Below are 13,717 nucleotides of genomic sequence, written 5' to 3'. Positions count from 1 at the left end.
TAACATTTTATAAATAAAAAACATTAACCTTGCAATATAAACGTTAGTCACCATACAAACTAGTGGCATTTAGAATGCATTTATAGGCTAATGTCGTACTTTAAATAGTATAGAAAAATCAATTAATTCCTCAGAATATGATCTTCTATTTATTGAAATAGTGAGTTTTTTCATTGTCATTGTAATTTTATTCATCTGGCACTTTTCATTTAAAAAATAGCCAAAAGTGCTGCTCTGTACACATGCAAGTTTAAAAAGCAGAAAAAACAACAACAAATGCTGTAAAATGTAAACACGACTACAAAATAAAACAATAATTGCACATCTGCCAATTATTCTATATGATTAATAAGCTAATGAATAAAATGAATCTTGATGATGGAACCAGCCTGACTTCCATCGGAAGTCCCAAGCCTAAAAAAAACACAAGAAAAAATATTTTAAAAAGCCCTTCAAATTGCCAACAAAGGTTTGTCGAAATGTTCTTTTTGGGGCAAAAAATTTTGAATTACTTTCCTATTGACAACAGACTCCAATTGTTGCTCTATGACTAGGAACAAATTAGTAAAATGATGACCACCAACCTATAAGAAAAGGGATTATTTTCAGGCCAGCTGAGTAAACTGTAGAAACAGGTTTTTTTTGGCCAAACTGAATCACAGAGGAACAAAGTCAGGAGCCCAGGGGTCACTACTCTAACAGATCTTCAAATATCCATTGTAGAGCTGGGAGACCAGACAGAATTACAACCACCTCAGCAGCTCCCCATCAATCAGTGCTGTATGGCAGAGTGGCTGAATGGAAGCCACTCCTGAGTTAAGGACAGGTGACAGCTCCAGCTGAAGCTGACAACATTTAAAAGACCGTGAGCGCACGAGGGAAAAGACAGGTCTGTTCCGATGGGACAAAACTTGAACCCCTGCAGAAGAACTCTGTGTCTGACAAACATAAGGCACTGTCCTTCGTATAGCCCAGGGCGTGCAATGGTGATGTCATTCTGTTAAGAGTTCTGGGGAGCAGGTTCTCTGATGCACAGGTAGTTAGACTGGTCAGAATTGGGAGGAAGATGAGTAAAGTCAAATACAAAAGTACGTCAAGACGATGCATGTGAGCTGATGCCTGTGTGGAGGTTGACCTTTGAGTATGAAAGATTTGATTTCAAGTTAAAAGTGCTGAGGCAGACAGTATAACTGTCCAAACTTTGGAGCAACGGATACAAATTTCTACTGATATAAAATATTCTGTAAGTGATAAACAGAATCATCAGAATTTTTATTGTTGGGATTGAGACTCTTGTTGCAACTGGTGTGTTTTTGTTTCCGTGTGAGTTAGATCACGTCTGTTGGGTTGAATTTTTCATCTTTATCTTTCAATGCAAACAAAAAGACTTGCCCTGCTAACCCATCATGGGACTGACTTTACCTGGCAACAAGAAATACTATTAGATTATTAAAGTAGCCAAGCCTAGTTAATGTCAAACCTGTAAAATTGAGACAGAATGGCACGCATCTGTGACAGTGTGACCGTCCTGTCACTGTGACCCAATTGATCATGCGCTCTGGCTAGTTGTACAGGGGAGATCTCTGTTTGGCTGACTGGTTAGCACTCGTGACTTTCACCTGGGAGTCTGAGGATCCAATCCCAGTTGGACCATTTTTTTAATATCCGCCACAGATCTCTCTTAAGAATTCACAACACTGACGGCGTCAGCAATGCTGTGCCACTCCGTGGATTTTCTCTTATTTGTTTTGCAAAAGCACTTCCTTTCATTTCTCTACCTCACCGACAGGTACCTTAATTTCTGCTTCTGTGAAATTGAGCTTCCTTGATCTGTCTTGATCTACGGTCGGCATGTCATTGGCGGAGCGCTGCAACAGCTGGCTTATGTATATGCATGAGATCCACAAGGCACTTTGCATTGACTATTTGTGGCAGTAAGTGGGCGTGGTGAGGGCGGGATGTAACTAAAATGCAGCTGAGAAACATTCTCGTTAGTCTCCGATTTATGAAGCAGAGATTGTGTGCAGCTGTGCGTACTCCTTGTTTGATAGATCACAAACCTACTTGGCGTAAGTACTTTTTTTTTTGCTGAGCTTAAGTATGGTTTTAGCAAGGATTCTACGCAATGTTTGATAAATGAGACCCCAGAAATGTCAGGATCTCCCACTTCTTCCCCTTGTGTGTTGTCTTGTCTTCCCTCGTTAAGTGTGTATTGAACTCACCTGCCCCTTGTTATCCTACTCACCTGATTCCTGATTACTCTCATGTATTTAAACCCTCTGTTTGTACTCGTCCTTGTCAGATCCTCCTCTTGTCTTCCTGCTGTACCATCCATCCATCCATCCATCCATCCATCCATCCATCCATCCATCCATCCATCCATCCATCCATCCATCCATCCATCCCACCTACCTACCTACCTACCTAACTAACTAACTGCCCACCAACATTCATGTTAAACAGTTATTTGCCTGCCAGTTTACATCCTGTTCCTGCTCACTTGCATTTGGGTACTACTACAACCACCACCACTTCATGACAAGAACACCACTTAAAGCTCTGCAGGCCTCAGTTTGTTAAAGTTGAGGTCAGAGTCATGTTTCAATAATAACAAAGAAACGAGGAAAGAAAATGGCATCCATGGGGGAGTTTCCAAACCAAGGCCCAATCCCAATACTCGCACTGCCGTCTTTAGCAAAATGCACTTGGAGAAAGTAAGTTCCAAGTCAGGCTTTGAGTGCGTGGTACACAAGTGTGCGAATAAATGCCAAATTGAGACAGGGAGCATTAAGTCATTGATCACAACGCATGCTGGTTGCATGCATGCAGTGATACTCTTTTTTCAAATTTCAAACAAACAGTTATTTGAAACAATTTCATATTTGTTGCTGCTTTGTCTAAAAGTTTTAGAGCATCAACTAATCGTCCTAAAATGAACTACTTTCGTTAGAAAATTCATATGTTCAGAAAAGGAACATGAGCCTGTTCTCCTGCAGCAATGGACGTCACCCAAGTTTTCATCGATGCAGACTTGGGTGAAGTGCGGATCAACTTCCGCACCTAAGAATGGGGACACCCTACGCACTCGAACCTCAAGTGGGGATTGTGCAGTTGAAGGGTGCAGGGGTGGAAGTGCGAGTAATGGGATTGGGTTCAAAATCTCTGCCTGACCGAAAAAATCACAAAGTCTCAATTTACATTTGCCCAAAGTGATCTTAAAACAATACATCTTAAGTATTAAAATGATTTTTGTGCACTAATAAGACTGAAGTGGAACTTGCTGGAGGGGTGTTGTCCCATTACATCTGGTGTACAGCCAATGCTGAATTTCAGAATAAGATCACCAAACCAATAGTCAAGCATGGTGGTGGTGTGAGTTGGAGCTGATTTGCTGCTTCAGGACCAGGACCACATGCTGTAAATGATGCAACCATGAATTCTGCTTTCTAGTAGAAAATTCGAAGAAGAGTGTCTGACCTTTGACCTTACACATCCTAAACATCTAGGAATACTCTTCAGTGTAACTAAATCTGAACATTTCTGCAAAGAAAAGTAGGACAAAATGCCTCCCCTGTGACACGAGACTCACCTCCAGTCATCACAAATGCTTGAATATAGTTGTCATAACCAATTATAGAATTAAGGGGTTAATTACTTTTCCACACAAACAGGTTGTTTTGGACAGCTTTGTTCCCTCTAATAAACGAAATTTAATTACAGTACTTAGGCTGTCTTTGTCTGCTGTTAAAATGTTTTTACTAATCTGAAACATCTAAGTGGGACTAAAAAGCAAAAACTGATGACATTTGCAATTGTTCTCCGTAGCAAAACCTTGGCTGAGAGAGAGTTTTGCTCCAGATGAGATAGGAAGCTTTCTATTACTTTGTTTTTAGAATGGTATACCAGCCTCTCAGAAGAATGTGCTCTGCTATGACAGAAATTATCCATCTCCCGGATTCCCTAAATTTAGGTCAGCCTGTCGGTGTAACTGGAGCCCCGTAACACAGACCTGCCTCGGGTTCTATTACTTAAGCACCTTTGATCGATCGGCAAATGTATAATTCAAGAGAGTCTTGGTGGCAAGGTTGTCAGTGTCAGACTCGGTGTGCATGACTGATCTCTCCCCCTCGAGGCGGGAGGAGAAGTCACCGAAGGAGTTAACTCACACAGAGACTGCCTGGTGTAAGGAAAATGTTAGGGCAGGTAATACAGAGCACATAATTCCAAACTTAGTATTCAGCTTTGTCTCAGCACCTCCCGAGAAAACGTGCCAGTGTATCAGTTAGCTGATTGAGGAAGTGTATCGATTTAGAGGTCTCTTCAAAGAGGCGGTTTAGTGTTTGTAAGCCTGTGTGGAACTCCGGATTTAGTTGCCGTGAGTATGAACTTTTAGAAATCCAACCTTTCCTTGAAAGGTGATCCATCCCATGAGGGCAGTGTCCTCGAAAATATCCTCAAACTCTCAACTTCGAGTTTTTCTTTCTCGATTCTCAAGCCAACTTATTATGCTAAAATATACTTAAATGACATTGGCATTAAGACATTAAAGCAAAAACGTGTTAATTGTTTGCAAAAGATAATTATATTGAAATAAATCTTGGTTATTGGCACATAAAGGCTTAGGGTTCGGATAATTCCGTCTCCTGAAATAAACCGTTTATTCCAAGCTAAACGTTAAGGGGATGTTTATATGAAAGTACTTCGGCAGGGATTCGACAATATTAATTGACCTGAGTTGTATCTTAAACTAATTTCTTCTAAATGCAATACAAATGTTCAACAATTCGCCTGAAACAACATTTAACAAAGAGCGTCGAATAGAGGAATCTCCGGTTTATTTGCGCTGAGAAGCTTCCTCTGCAACATTACACTTTTTCAGAATGTATTTGATATCTCTCCTTCACTGTCTAATAAATCAAAGGCAGCACTTTATTATATTGGCAGTGGAGACGATATTGACATGGCATTTTGGTGGCATTATGAAGCCAGTTTAATATTGCCTTATTGTGTTGTAACAGCATCAAATCATACATCATCTCTGGCGTGAGACGGAGCACTAAATGCCCGATTAAGCTGACGCACCAACTTTATAAAGGTTAGCTCAGCGTAAAAATGATAACAACCTCAAAGGCGGCGAATCCATGGATGCAGAGCAGATTGTCTTGGTTTGTCCCTTGTGCTTTTTAAAACCTTCAGCACCTCTAAAGGATGTTTGATCTTCTTTTATTAAATAAATGCAAGTCCACGTGTAGAAAATAAGGCAGCATTTACAGATTTAACATTTGCCTGATACAGTTTTTTTATGTATAGTTGCACGGTGGAGTGGAAAAGTAGAAAAAAACCACATGAAATAACATTAAGAACAAAATCTTTATTTGCTTTTTCATTTGTAGAATCAGGAGTTTAACTATTTCAGTTTAGAAATCTTGTTTGTAATTGTTACAAATCTGTTATGAATCTGTTATTTAAATAAAACCGGCGGTTGCCAAATTTTTAGCTTCTGACCCACAGAACTTACAACAGCAAAGATGTACAAACCAAATTATCACGGTGGGAGCAACGTGTGTGTGTGTGTGTGTGTGTGTGTGTATGTATACATATATATATATATATATATATATATATACAGTGCATATATATATATTTATATACAGTACATATATATATATATATAACAATTATTTATTATGAACAGTAAGAAGACCAACTTGTGTTGCACAACTTCATTCCATTTAAACAGATTTTATTTAGTTTTTACATAAATTGTTGAGGAAAATCTTATAGTTTTGTTTTTTCATTTTGTTTGGTTTTGTTGAGTTCTTCTGAAGACCCTAAACGTAAGTTTGTGACTCCCAGTGGGGTCCTGACCCTATCAGGGAATCAACATGATGTAAAGTTTAAAGGGGTATTCAAGCCAAAATTGACATTTTGTCTGCTGGTATGTTTGCCAGAGTTAGATAAGTGGAGGAAAAAATATTTTTAACCAGCCCAGTGACTCTCTTGACCCAGTTGTAGTCCTTAAGCTTTAGCGTAACATAAAACACAGTAACTGAATGGATCCAACTAGAATTGTGAGTAAAAGTCTTTAAAGCAATCACAGGCTCAATTTTTGGACTTGGGACTACTTTATGACAAAGCACAGCTGGAAGCCTCCGCTGAAAGGTGCAAGGCAGCCCCAAAGACACCTGCTGCTGTAAACACAGATGCACACAAAATAACAATGAGCTAACACTAACACGAGCCAGCTAATGCTAAAATAAACCACAAAGTAAAACGATCCACACTGTTGGACTAAAAAGTCCCACAGAAACAAAGCCAGGCCACTATCAGTCCATGATTTTTCATGCGACAGAGTGGGGGTGGGTAATTTGACTTCTTTTTTATTCTTGTAAGTGTCTGGCTTCTTATCCACAGAGCTTTCCTATTTGTAACTAAATGGTGTTTAGCTGAGTTTTACATGGCTAGTGTGTGGCCAGTATGATACATGTCTTAGTAAATCATCAAAATACAGTGCATTAAACACACAGGAGTAACAAAAATATCCTTAATCAGAATATGCTGCTAATGCATATAACTACTCCAGCGTAATTTCCGTTGAATCATCCATTAAAAACATTTTTCACAAGCTAAAAAAGTCACATATTTTTGTACTCAATTTGTAAGGATTACTAAGTTTTTTTAAAAAGGTAAAAAAAAAAAAAAGTTTAAATGTGTTTCCAAAAAAATTAAATAAATAAGTCTGATGTTTTTCCTTTTAAGACTCATTTTAAGATCATTTGCAGGACATTTATGATGCAGCTGACATCTTTTGTACTGAAGATTGACTCATGGAGAAAGAAAAATCTGTCAGCATCACATCACCACCATCTGAAATCTTCAAAGATTTACCTCTGACCTTTCCCGATTGCTTTCCTCTGTGACCAGCTTCATGCAGAGTATCGGAACCGTTCTTCCCATGTTCCTGGTTCTGGCCTTCATGTACTCTGTGTGCATGATCATCAAAAGTTTGGTGCTGGAGAAGGAACTTCGGCTCAAGGAGGTTCTGCGCGCCGTTGGTGTTCAGAACAGCGCCCTCTGGTCCGCCAGGTTCACAGAGAACATTGTTCTGCTCATGGTTCCCTGTGCGCTCATGAGTGTCATGGTTAAGGTCAGTAGAGAAACTAATGTCAAAACACAAAGCATACCAGTTGAAGACACAAAATGTAAAATACCTTCATATTTTTATGTAAACTACATTTTAAAACAAATCATATTAGTTATTGTTTACTCCCTAATCTAATTTCCCTGTAACTTGAACCAAAATCACACATATGATGACATGAACATTCACACGGTTGCAAAGATTAGTAAAATGCAGCACAAACAGACCAAGAAATAAGCCATTAATCTGCTCGCTGAGGTTATTCAGGACCAAGGACTGTTTATGCTTTGTGTTTTGGTATTTTGGTCATTTTTAATCACAACAAATTAATGAGCTCAAAATCAGGTCATTATCTGTAATTCTTCAAATCAGCCCTCTCAGACTAATTAATTACGCATGCAACCAAATCTGCAGTTGTTTCCTTTTGTCTCCTGTAATCGGAGGATGTAGGTTTAATTGCTTCCCCTTTGTGATTTGAGGGGTGAGTGTTTGGTACTGCATGTTTGCATGATTGCTTGGAAAATTAATTAGCTTCTAAAAGCTGTATACCATTTTAACATCATGTTAAGGCTAATTTGCTCACTATTGTCCATGAGAGGTGGGAACATGTAACAGAGGCCTCCTTTTCTGTGAGAGCCCTAATTTACAGGCTAAAATACCTTTTTTAAAAGAATTTATATATTCTGAGCCCTTTCACTGGGAGGCTACCCACGTCATCGAGCATATTTCCATTCATATCTTATTCAAAATCTCATGCTCTAAAATTAACTTGCACAAAAAGAAAATTACGGAACTAAATTCTTTCAAAAGTTTTTTAGTACAAACTTTATTATTATCTAATAATATTTCCTCCCTAATAACTGTTTTCATGTTAGACGTATCCATGTGTAACCTTCATTGCTCCAAATGAGTAAAAAATAATGCATTGCTTTTCTGTTGGAAAAATATCAAATGGCTTACATATTTGGAACTTTTATACATAGTTTCAATTATTTTAAAAGGTAAGTTTTACGTATTACATTGAAAATAATCTGTTTGAGGGAAAAATGGTCTTGTGTACTGGAAATCGTTTGTCACTATCAGAAATGTATACTACATCAAAAACTAAAACTAAATGGTACAGTTTTGTGAAAACATTTTAAACCAACTTTTGAGTATAGCATGTGTTATTTCAGTGGATAAATACAACTAAAACCATTTAATGTTTCTTGTTGAAAACACAAATGTTTTACTCGTAACAATTTGACGTTAATCAAGGTTGAATTAGCTGTTTAAGCAAAGGTGGGGTTTTGTGCCGTAGTTAGGGTAATGGGATTGTACAGGGGTATTCGATTCCAGGCCTGGGGAACCGGTATCCAGCACATTTTTGTTTTAACTCTGCTTCAACACACCTGATATCAATCAGCAGGTAATTAACAGGCTTCTGCAGAGCTTGATGAGCTGCTGAACAGATGACTCCATCACTGAGTCAAGTGTGTTGGAGCAGAGAAGCCACTAAAATGTGCTGGGTACCAGCCCTCCAGGCCTGGAATTGAATACCCCTGGCACAGTATAGTATAGTGCAGTATAGTACAGTATAGTATAGTATAGTGTGTGCATGTATAGTATAAACATGGCTATAAAACAGATAGCCAAATAACCAAAAGTTCCTGCAAAATCTTATCAGAGGGACGATATTGTTTGCAAACATTTTCATAGATGCCGGCTGACATGTTCAAGAAATGTCCTCATCACTAGACGCTGCCATTTGTATTCACTTGAAGGGGTTATTTTAACTGGTACATGTGCACATATCTATCTATCTATCTATCTATCTATCTATCTATCTATCTATCTATCTATCTGTCTGTCTGTCTGTCTGTCTGTCTGTCTGTCTGTCTGTCTGTCTGTCTGTCTGTCTGTGGGCGATTGTGAAACAGGAGTTAAGTGCTCGCCCCGTAATCGGAAGGTTGCAGGTTCGAGCTCCGCTCAGTCTGTCGCTGTCGTTGTGTCACCAGTGCTAGGCAGCCTCGCCTCTGTCAGTGCGCCCCAGGGCAGCTGTGGCTACATCATAGCTCATTCCCACCAGCGTGTGAATGAGTGAATGACTGATTGTGTAGTAAAGTGCCTTGGGGATTCCAGGACTCTAGAAGCCGCTATATCAAATACAGGCCATTTACCATCATCATACACAGTATCACATCATCAGCATGTATACACACAAAGGACGGTGTTCATTTTCATGACAACATAAAGCTAACATTGGTTGTGTTTGCAGATTGTGGAATGTTGAAATCTTGGTTGGTTGTTCAAGCTGGCTTTTGTGTGAACTTTGTCATCACCCTCTCCTTATTCTGCTCTTCCGCCTTTCCCAGAACCACTGATTTCCCTCTTTCCAATGCATTTTCTTTCTCCCTTTTGTTTACATTTTTAATCACATTGTTTTTTCTCATTTTAAACACATTTTTAATCACTTTTTGAAATATTTTGTTATATTTTAATTGTTATTGTGAAGCGCCTCATGATTTTTATCTTTTAGGCGCTATTTAAAAGATTTTTTTTTTTTTTTTTTTTTTTTTTTACAATTCCAATACAAGGAATTTTGGATAGTAGTTGTTTTAGTGTAAATTCCTGTTGGATTAAAATACCACATGGTTTCATACAGACTGGAGACATCCACTGTTTTCAGTTTGGGACCTTGGTGCCAAGGCCATATTTACTTCCCTTATGTGTTTACTATTTAAGTACAAGGATGTAAGGATCTCAATAAGATGTCTTGATGGTCACTCCTGGCTCCTGAGACTTATTTAATACAAGTGTGTTCTTGATTTTTATAAGGAAAAATGTAGGCCATTGTTGGAGTTTTTTTTAATTATCCATAAATTAGAATAGAATAGAAAATAATAAAAAAGAATAGACTTTATTGACCCCACAGTGAGGAAATTTGCTTGTTACAGCAGCACCAACACTCGAGAGAATAATTTGGAGAAAATTAATAACAAAGGTACATGTGTATACATAAGCAGTAAGCTAGTTCTGTAACCTTCGACCACTAAAAACCACAATATTGAATGAAAAACGTGGGTTCCTGAACTATGCAAAAATGACCAGAAATTATATTCCTGGAAATTTTGAGTAGAATGCATGAATTCAATCAACAGCCTTGAACATGCAGCACAAAATATTCTGGTAAATTCATTTAAATATCTGAACAATTTTCTTACTTATGTCTTTGATATTGAAAGGCTGTTGAAATCCAATTTTAAGTAAATAAGAACTTTTTAGCAGAATCCTGAATGTTGGGAAAATAATAATCTCTTGGTTGTGTAATTTGTGTTGCTTTTAGACTCAGTGATTTAGCTCCATTTGTTGGCCCCGTGTATCTGCTGACATAACCCTTTGTTTAAGAAATAATTAGGATTTAACTACAAGCTGTTGTTGTTTTGAAAGTACTCAGTTATGCCTTTAGCGGCATTCAGCACAGCAACATTATTATCGGTCTCTTTTCATAGAGCACATCCTTCAAAAACCCCTTATTCTGTGGGCATACTTAATGAAATAAAAATGATTATTGCAGATTTGTCAAATCAATTTTTGCAGTTTAATTAGAAAATGTGGCTGGTAAATAAGAAACTGATATGTGAACAGCTGGTTTAAATGTAATTTCCCATCCGCCTAATGCGCTTGCAGGCTATCAACAGTTTGTGAACATTAATAACAATGAATTGAGTTAGCCAAGTGCCTTAGAGATGCGAGCTAGGCTGCATGTGCATTCAGATCACAGCCCCGTTCTAAATGATAATTTCACAGCCATTTTCAGCTCAGTAATAATAATGGCAAATTAAATAGTGATTATCGTAAGGCCGGATCAGGACTAGGTCTGACAACATGACGCTTTTGTTATTTGCACCTGAGTCCTCTGTCATTTTACACTTGTTTTCCCTTCCATTATAACAGAGATAATGCATTTACTGTTTGGCACACAGGGGGATTTATTTACACTGCGCCCATTCTCAAACACACATGGTTGCCCATATTGGATCAGCTGAAGGGAAGGAGCTTGCTGGGCTAATTTATTCCACCTATCAGCAATTAACTTCAAATGATGTCTTCTAATTTTTACTTTACAGAGCCACATTCTTGGTAGTAATTTTCACTTTCATGGTTGGTGGTCAACACCTCCTGGTTTCAGTTTTGAATTATTTAATCAGTCTAGACTGCAATCTATAGAGCACCTCTTGTGGTGGCTGAATCACATTACAGCTTTACACAACAGTTGACAGTTCAATTTCAAAATGTGGCTCTGGGATCATTTGCACCCCTATGTGTGGCCCCCCCAATGCATATCCGGAGTGATGCAACTCAAGCAGGTTGTTGTAGAATTGCACATTTCTGTTTTTAGGTTCAGATTTTATAATATGCCAGTACTGAGAATAAAATTTGAAGCATCAAGGCAAGTTTTTGACCCCCTTCTACTTGCTATTCTCCCATCCAACCATCTTCCTTCAGGTTAAACAAGTTAATCAATGTTTACACTCATACACATTACAATAAGATACTCATGAAGGTTAATATTCACCTCACATAAGAGTTTTAAACATTCTCAAAGTGTTAAAACTCTGTATCTGAAGAAGGCGTGGTTTTCTGAGGGATTTTGATGAAGACTCAGAAACGTGTCAAATTCTGATTTGCCAAATTTGGCCAGAACTCATAACATTGTGGTTTATTAAAACAAGAATTACTTCCCAATTAATTCAGTTTCTAGCTGATTCTCGAACCGGCCAATTCGGGAAACAAGCATCTTCGAGACATCTCTTTTGACATACCGTCAAGCCTCTTTGCACGCTGCAAGCTGACACAGCCAGACGGCTCTTTTACGAGCTAAACACCCACCTTGGATGCTGACAAGCATTCCACTTCCTGTTGTGACTCGGAGATATCTCAAGACCGGAAGGGTCGGATTGGAGCTAACATACGAGCTTCGGGTACCTTGAGGTTGTCACGATACGGTTGGTGTGGACCCAAAATGCAGTACCCAGGATGACACGGAGGCAGGGGTGAAGATATAAGTAAAAAGTCTTTATTTTGAAGGAGAGCCAAAAAAAAACCAAGTAATCCAAGCTGGGAGCAAAAATCCAAAAACCAAAAACCACCAGATAAATATCTGGGGATCTAGAAACTCTGGAAATAACACAGAGGAACAAAACTGACAGAACTAACAAATGTTAATGGACCGACACAAGACCGAGACAATACCGGGCTTAAATAGACTGGGAGACAAATTAAGGAAACAAGAAGCAGGTGTGTGGAGTGAGGGCTGGAGGGAAGGCAGGTGACAATAATCAACTCAATGGGGGAAAACAGAAACAGAGGAGGGCAAATACCTAAACACAAAACTAAACAACAATTACCTAAAGACAGAGGGAAGGACTCACACAAACTAGCTGGAGGAGGACATAGCACATACACCCACACACACTGAGCTGGGGACATTGAGGCTGGAGCTGACCTGGGAGGAAAGAGTAGAAGATAACATGACACATAACAGGGATGCAGACAAGGACACATGAGGGTGCTAAGAGAGCTCAAGGGGGGAACCTGGAGTGGAGCACAAGAGGAGCTGGGGAACAAAGGGACACAAGAGGGAATCTAGAGAGGGATGGAGGACACCAGGAGGCACAAAAAAGGAAGGGGCTGACACAGACCATGACAGAGGTCAAGGTTCAACCGACCTCCGACAGTCTGGATCTACACTGGGGGTCTCCACAAGGGTAATGTAGGCATGACAAATTGTGTTGCTTTGAATGTGTATAAAAGGTTATGTTGTGTTAATTAGGGCTGTCGCGGTTGAGGAATTCCCCCTGCGGTGATTCAGGGTGGCTTAATATTGCGGTGTGCGATATTATTGCAGCACTTTTTTATTGCAGTACTATCTAAACATAATGTTTACACATTTAAAAAAGGTTAAAAATTGCCGTGCCTTCTTTAATAACACTTTACTGAATGCAGATCAAAGGGCAGTAACAACGCAGATCGCAGTAACGCTTGTTTCTCCGACAGTCGGAGTCCGACTGAACTTAAAAACAACAAAATTCAGGAGGTTAAACTTTTAAATGCAAATTTGGCTGCAGCATCTAACAAATAAGAAACAAGTCCCCATTTTGTTTAGTTGTTTAAAATCAAGCATAAAAAATTACATGTACCGGGCGCGCGCGCGCGCGCCGGGGGGCGGGCGCACTATCATTTCACTTTCACACACACACGAATGACGGTGATTTATAGCTCGGTCACGTCCTTGTTACCTACAAGGAAAACCAGCATGTTAACTACGGTTTGAGAGAGGATCTGAGAGGGGCGGCAACATTTGCAGCAACACTGAAAAGCCTCTCGGATGGTGCGCTCGTTGCACTAACACACACGTACTTGCGTGCGACTCTGGCGAGCAAAGGGAATCTCCCGTTTGTTGCTCCACCATGTCACGGGGGTTTTCTTTAGGGTGGATGCATTCCTCCTGCAGGTAGCGAGTGAGCTCCAGCTCGGCTCAAACTCTCTTTGGGACGGCTGCAGAAGCAGTGCTTGTCCGGGACTTCAGCAGGT

General features: G+C 39.3%; 1 protein-coding gene across 2 annotated transcripts in view; it reads left to right on the top strand.

The window, feature by feature from the left end:
* Nucleotides 1–13,717, top strand: part of LOC107377411 (phospholipid-transporting ATPase ABCA1) — a 324,049-nt gene that overhangs the window by 93,470 nt on the left and 216,862 nt on the right. Inside the window, exon 15 of one of the 2 annotated variants that reach the window (XM_015946964.3) lies at nt 6,925–7,147. The exons of the other annotated variant lie outside the window; for it this stretch is intronic. Within the exon in view, the coding sequence (XP_015802450.3) occupies nt 6,925–7,147 (223 nt within the window). The remainder of the gene's footprint in view (nt 1–6,924; nt 7,148–13,717) is intronic. 2 annotated transcript variants of the gene reach the window in all.

The sequence above is a fragment of the Nothobranchius furzeri genome, chromosome 2 (genome assembly GCF_043380555.1).
Source record: "Nothobranchius furzeri strain GRZ-AD chromosome 2, NfurGRZ-RIMD1, whole genome shotgun sequence".
Classification (NCBI taxonomy): domain Eukaryota; kingdom Metazoa; phylum Chordata; class Actinopteri; order Cyprinodontiformes; family Nothobranchiidae; genus Nothobranchius; species Nothobranchius furzeri.
Note: the sequence above shows the minus strand (reverse complement) of the source record. Positions and strands in the feature narration are given on the sequence as shown.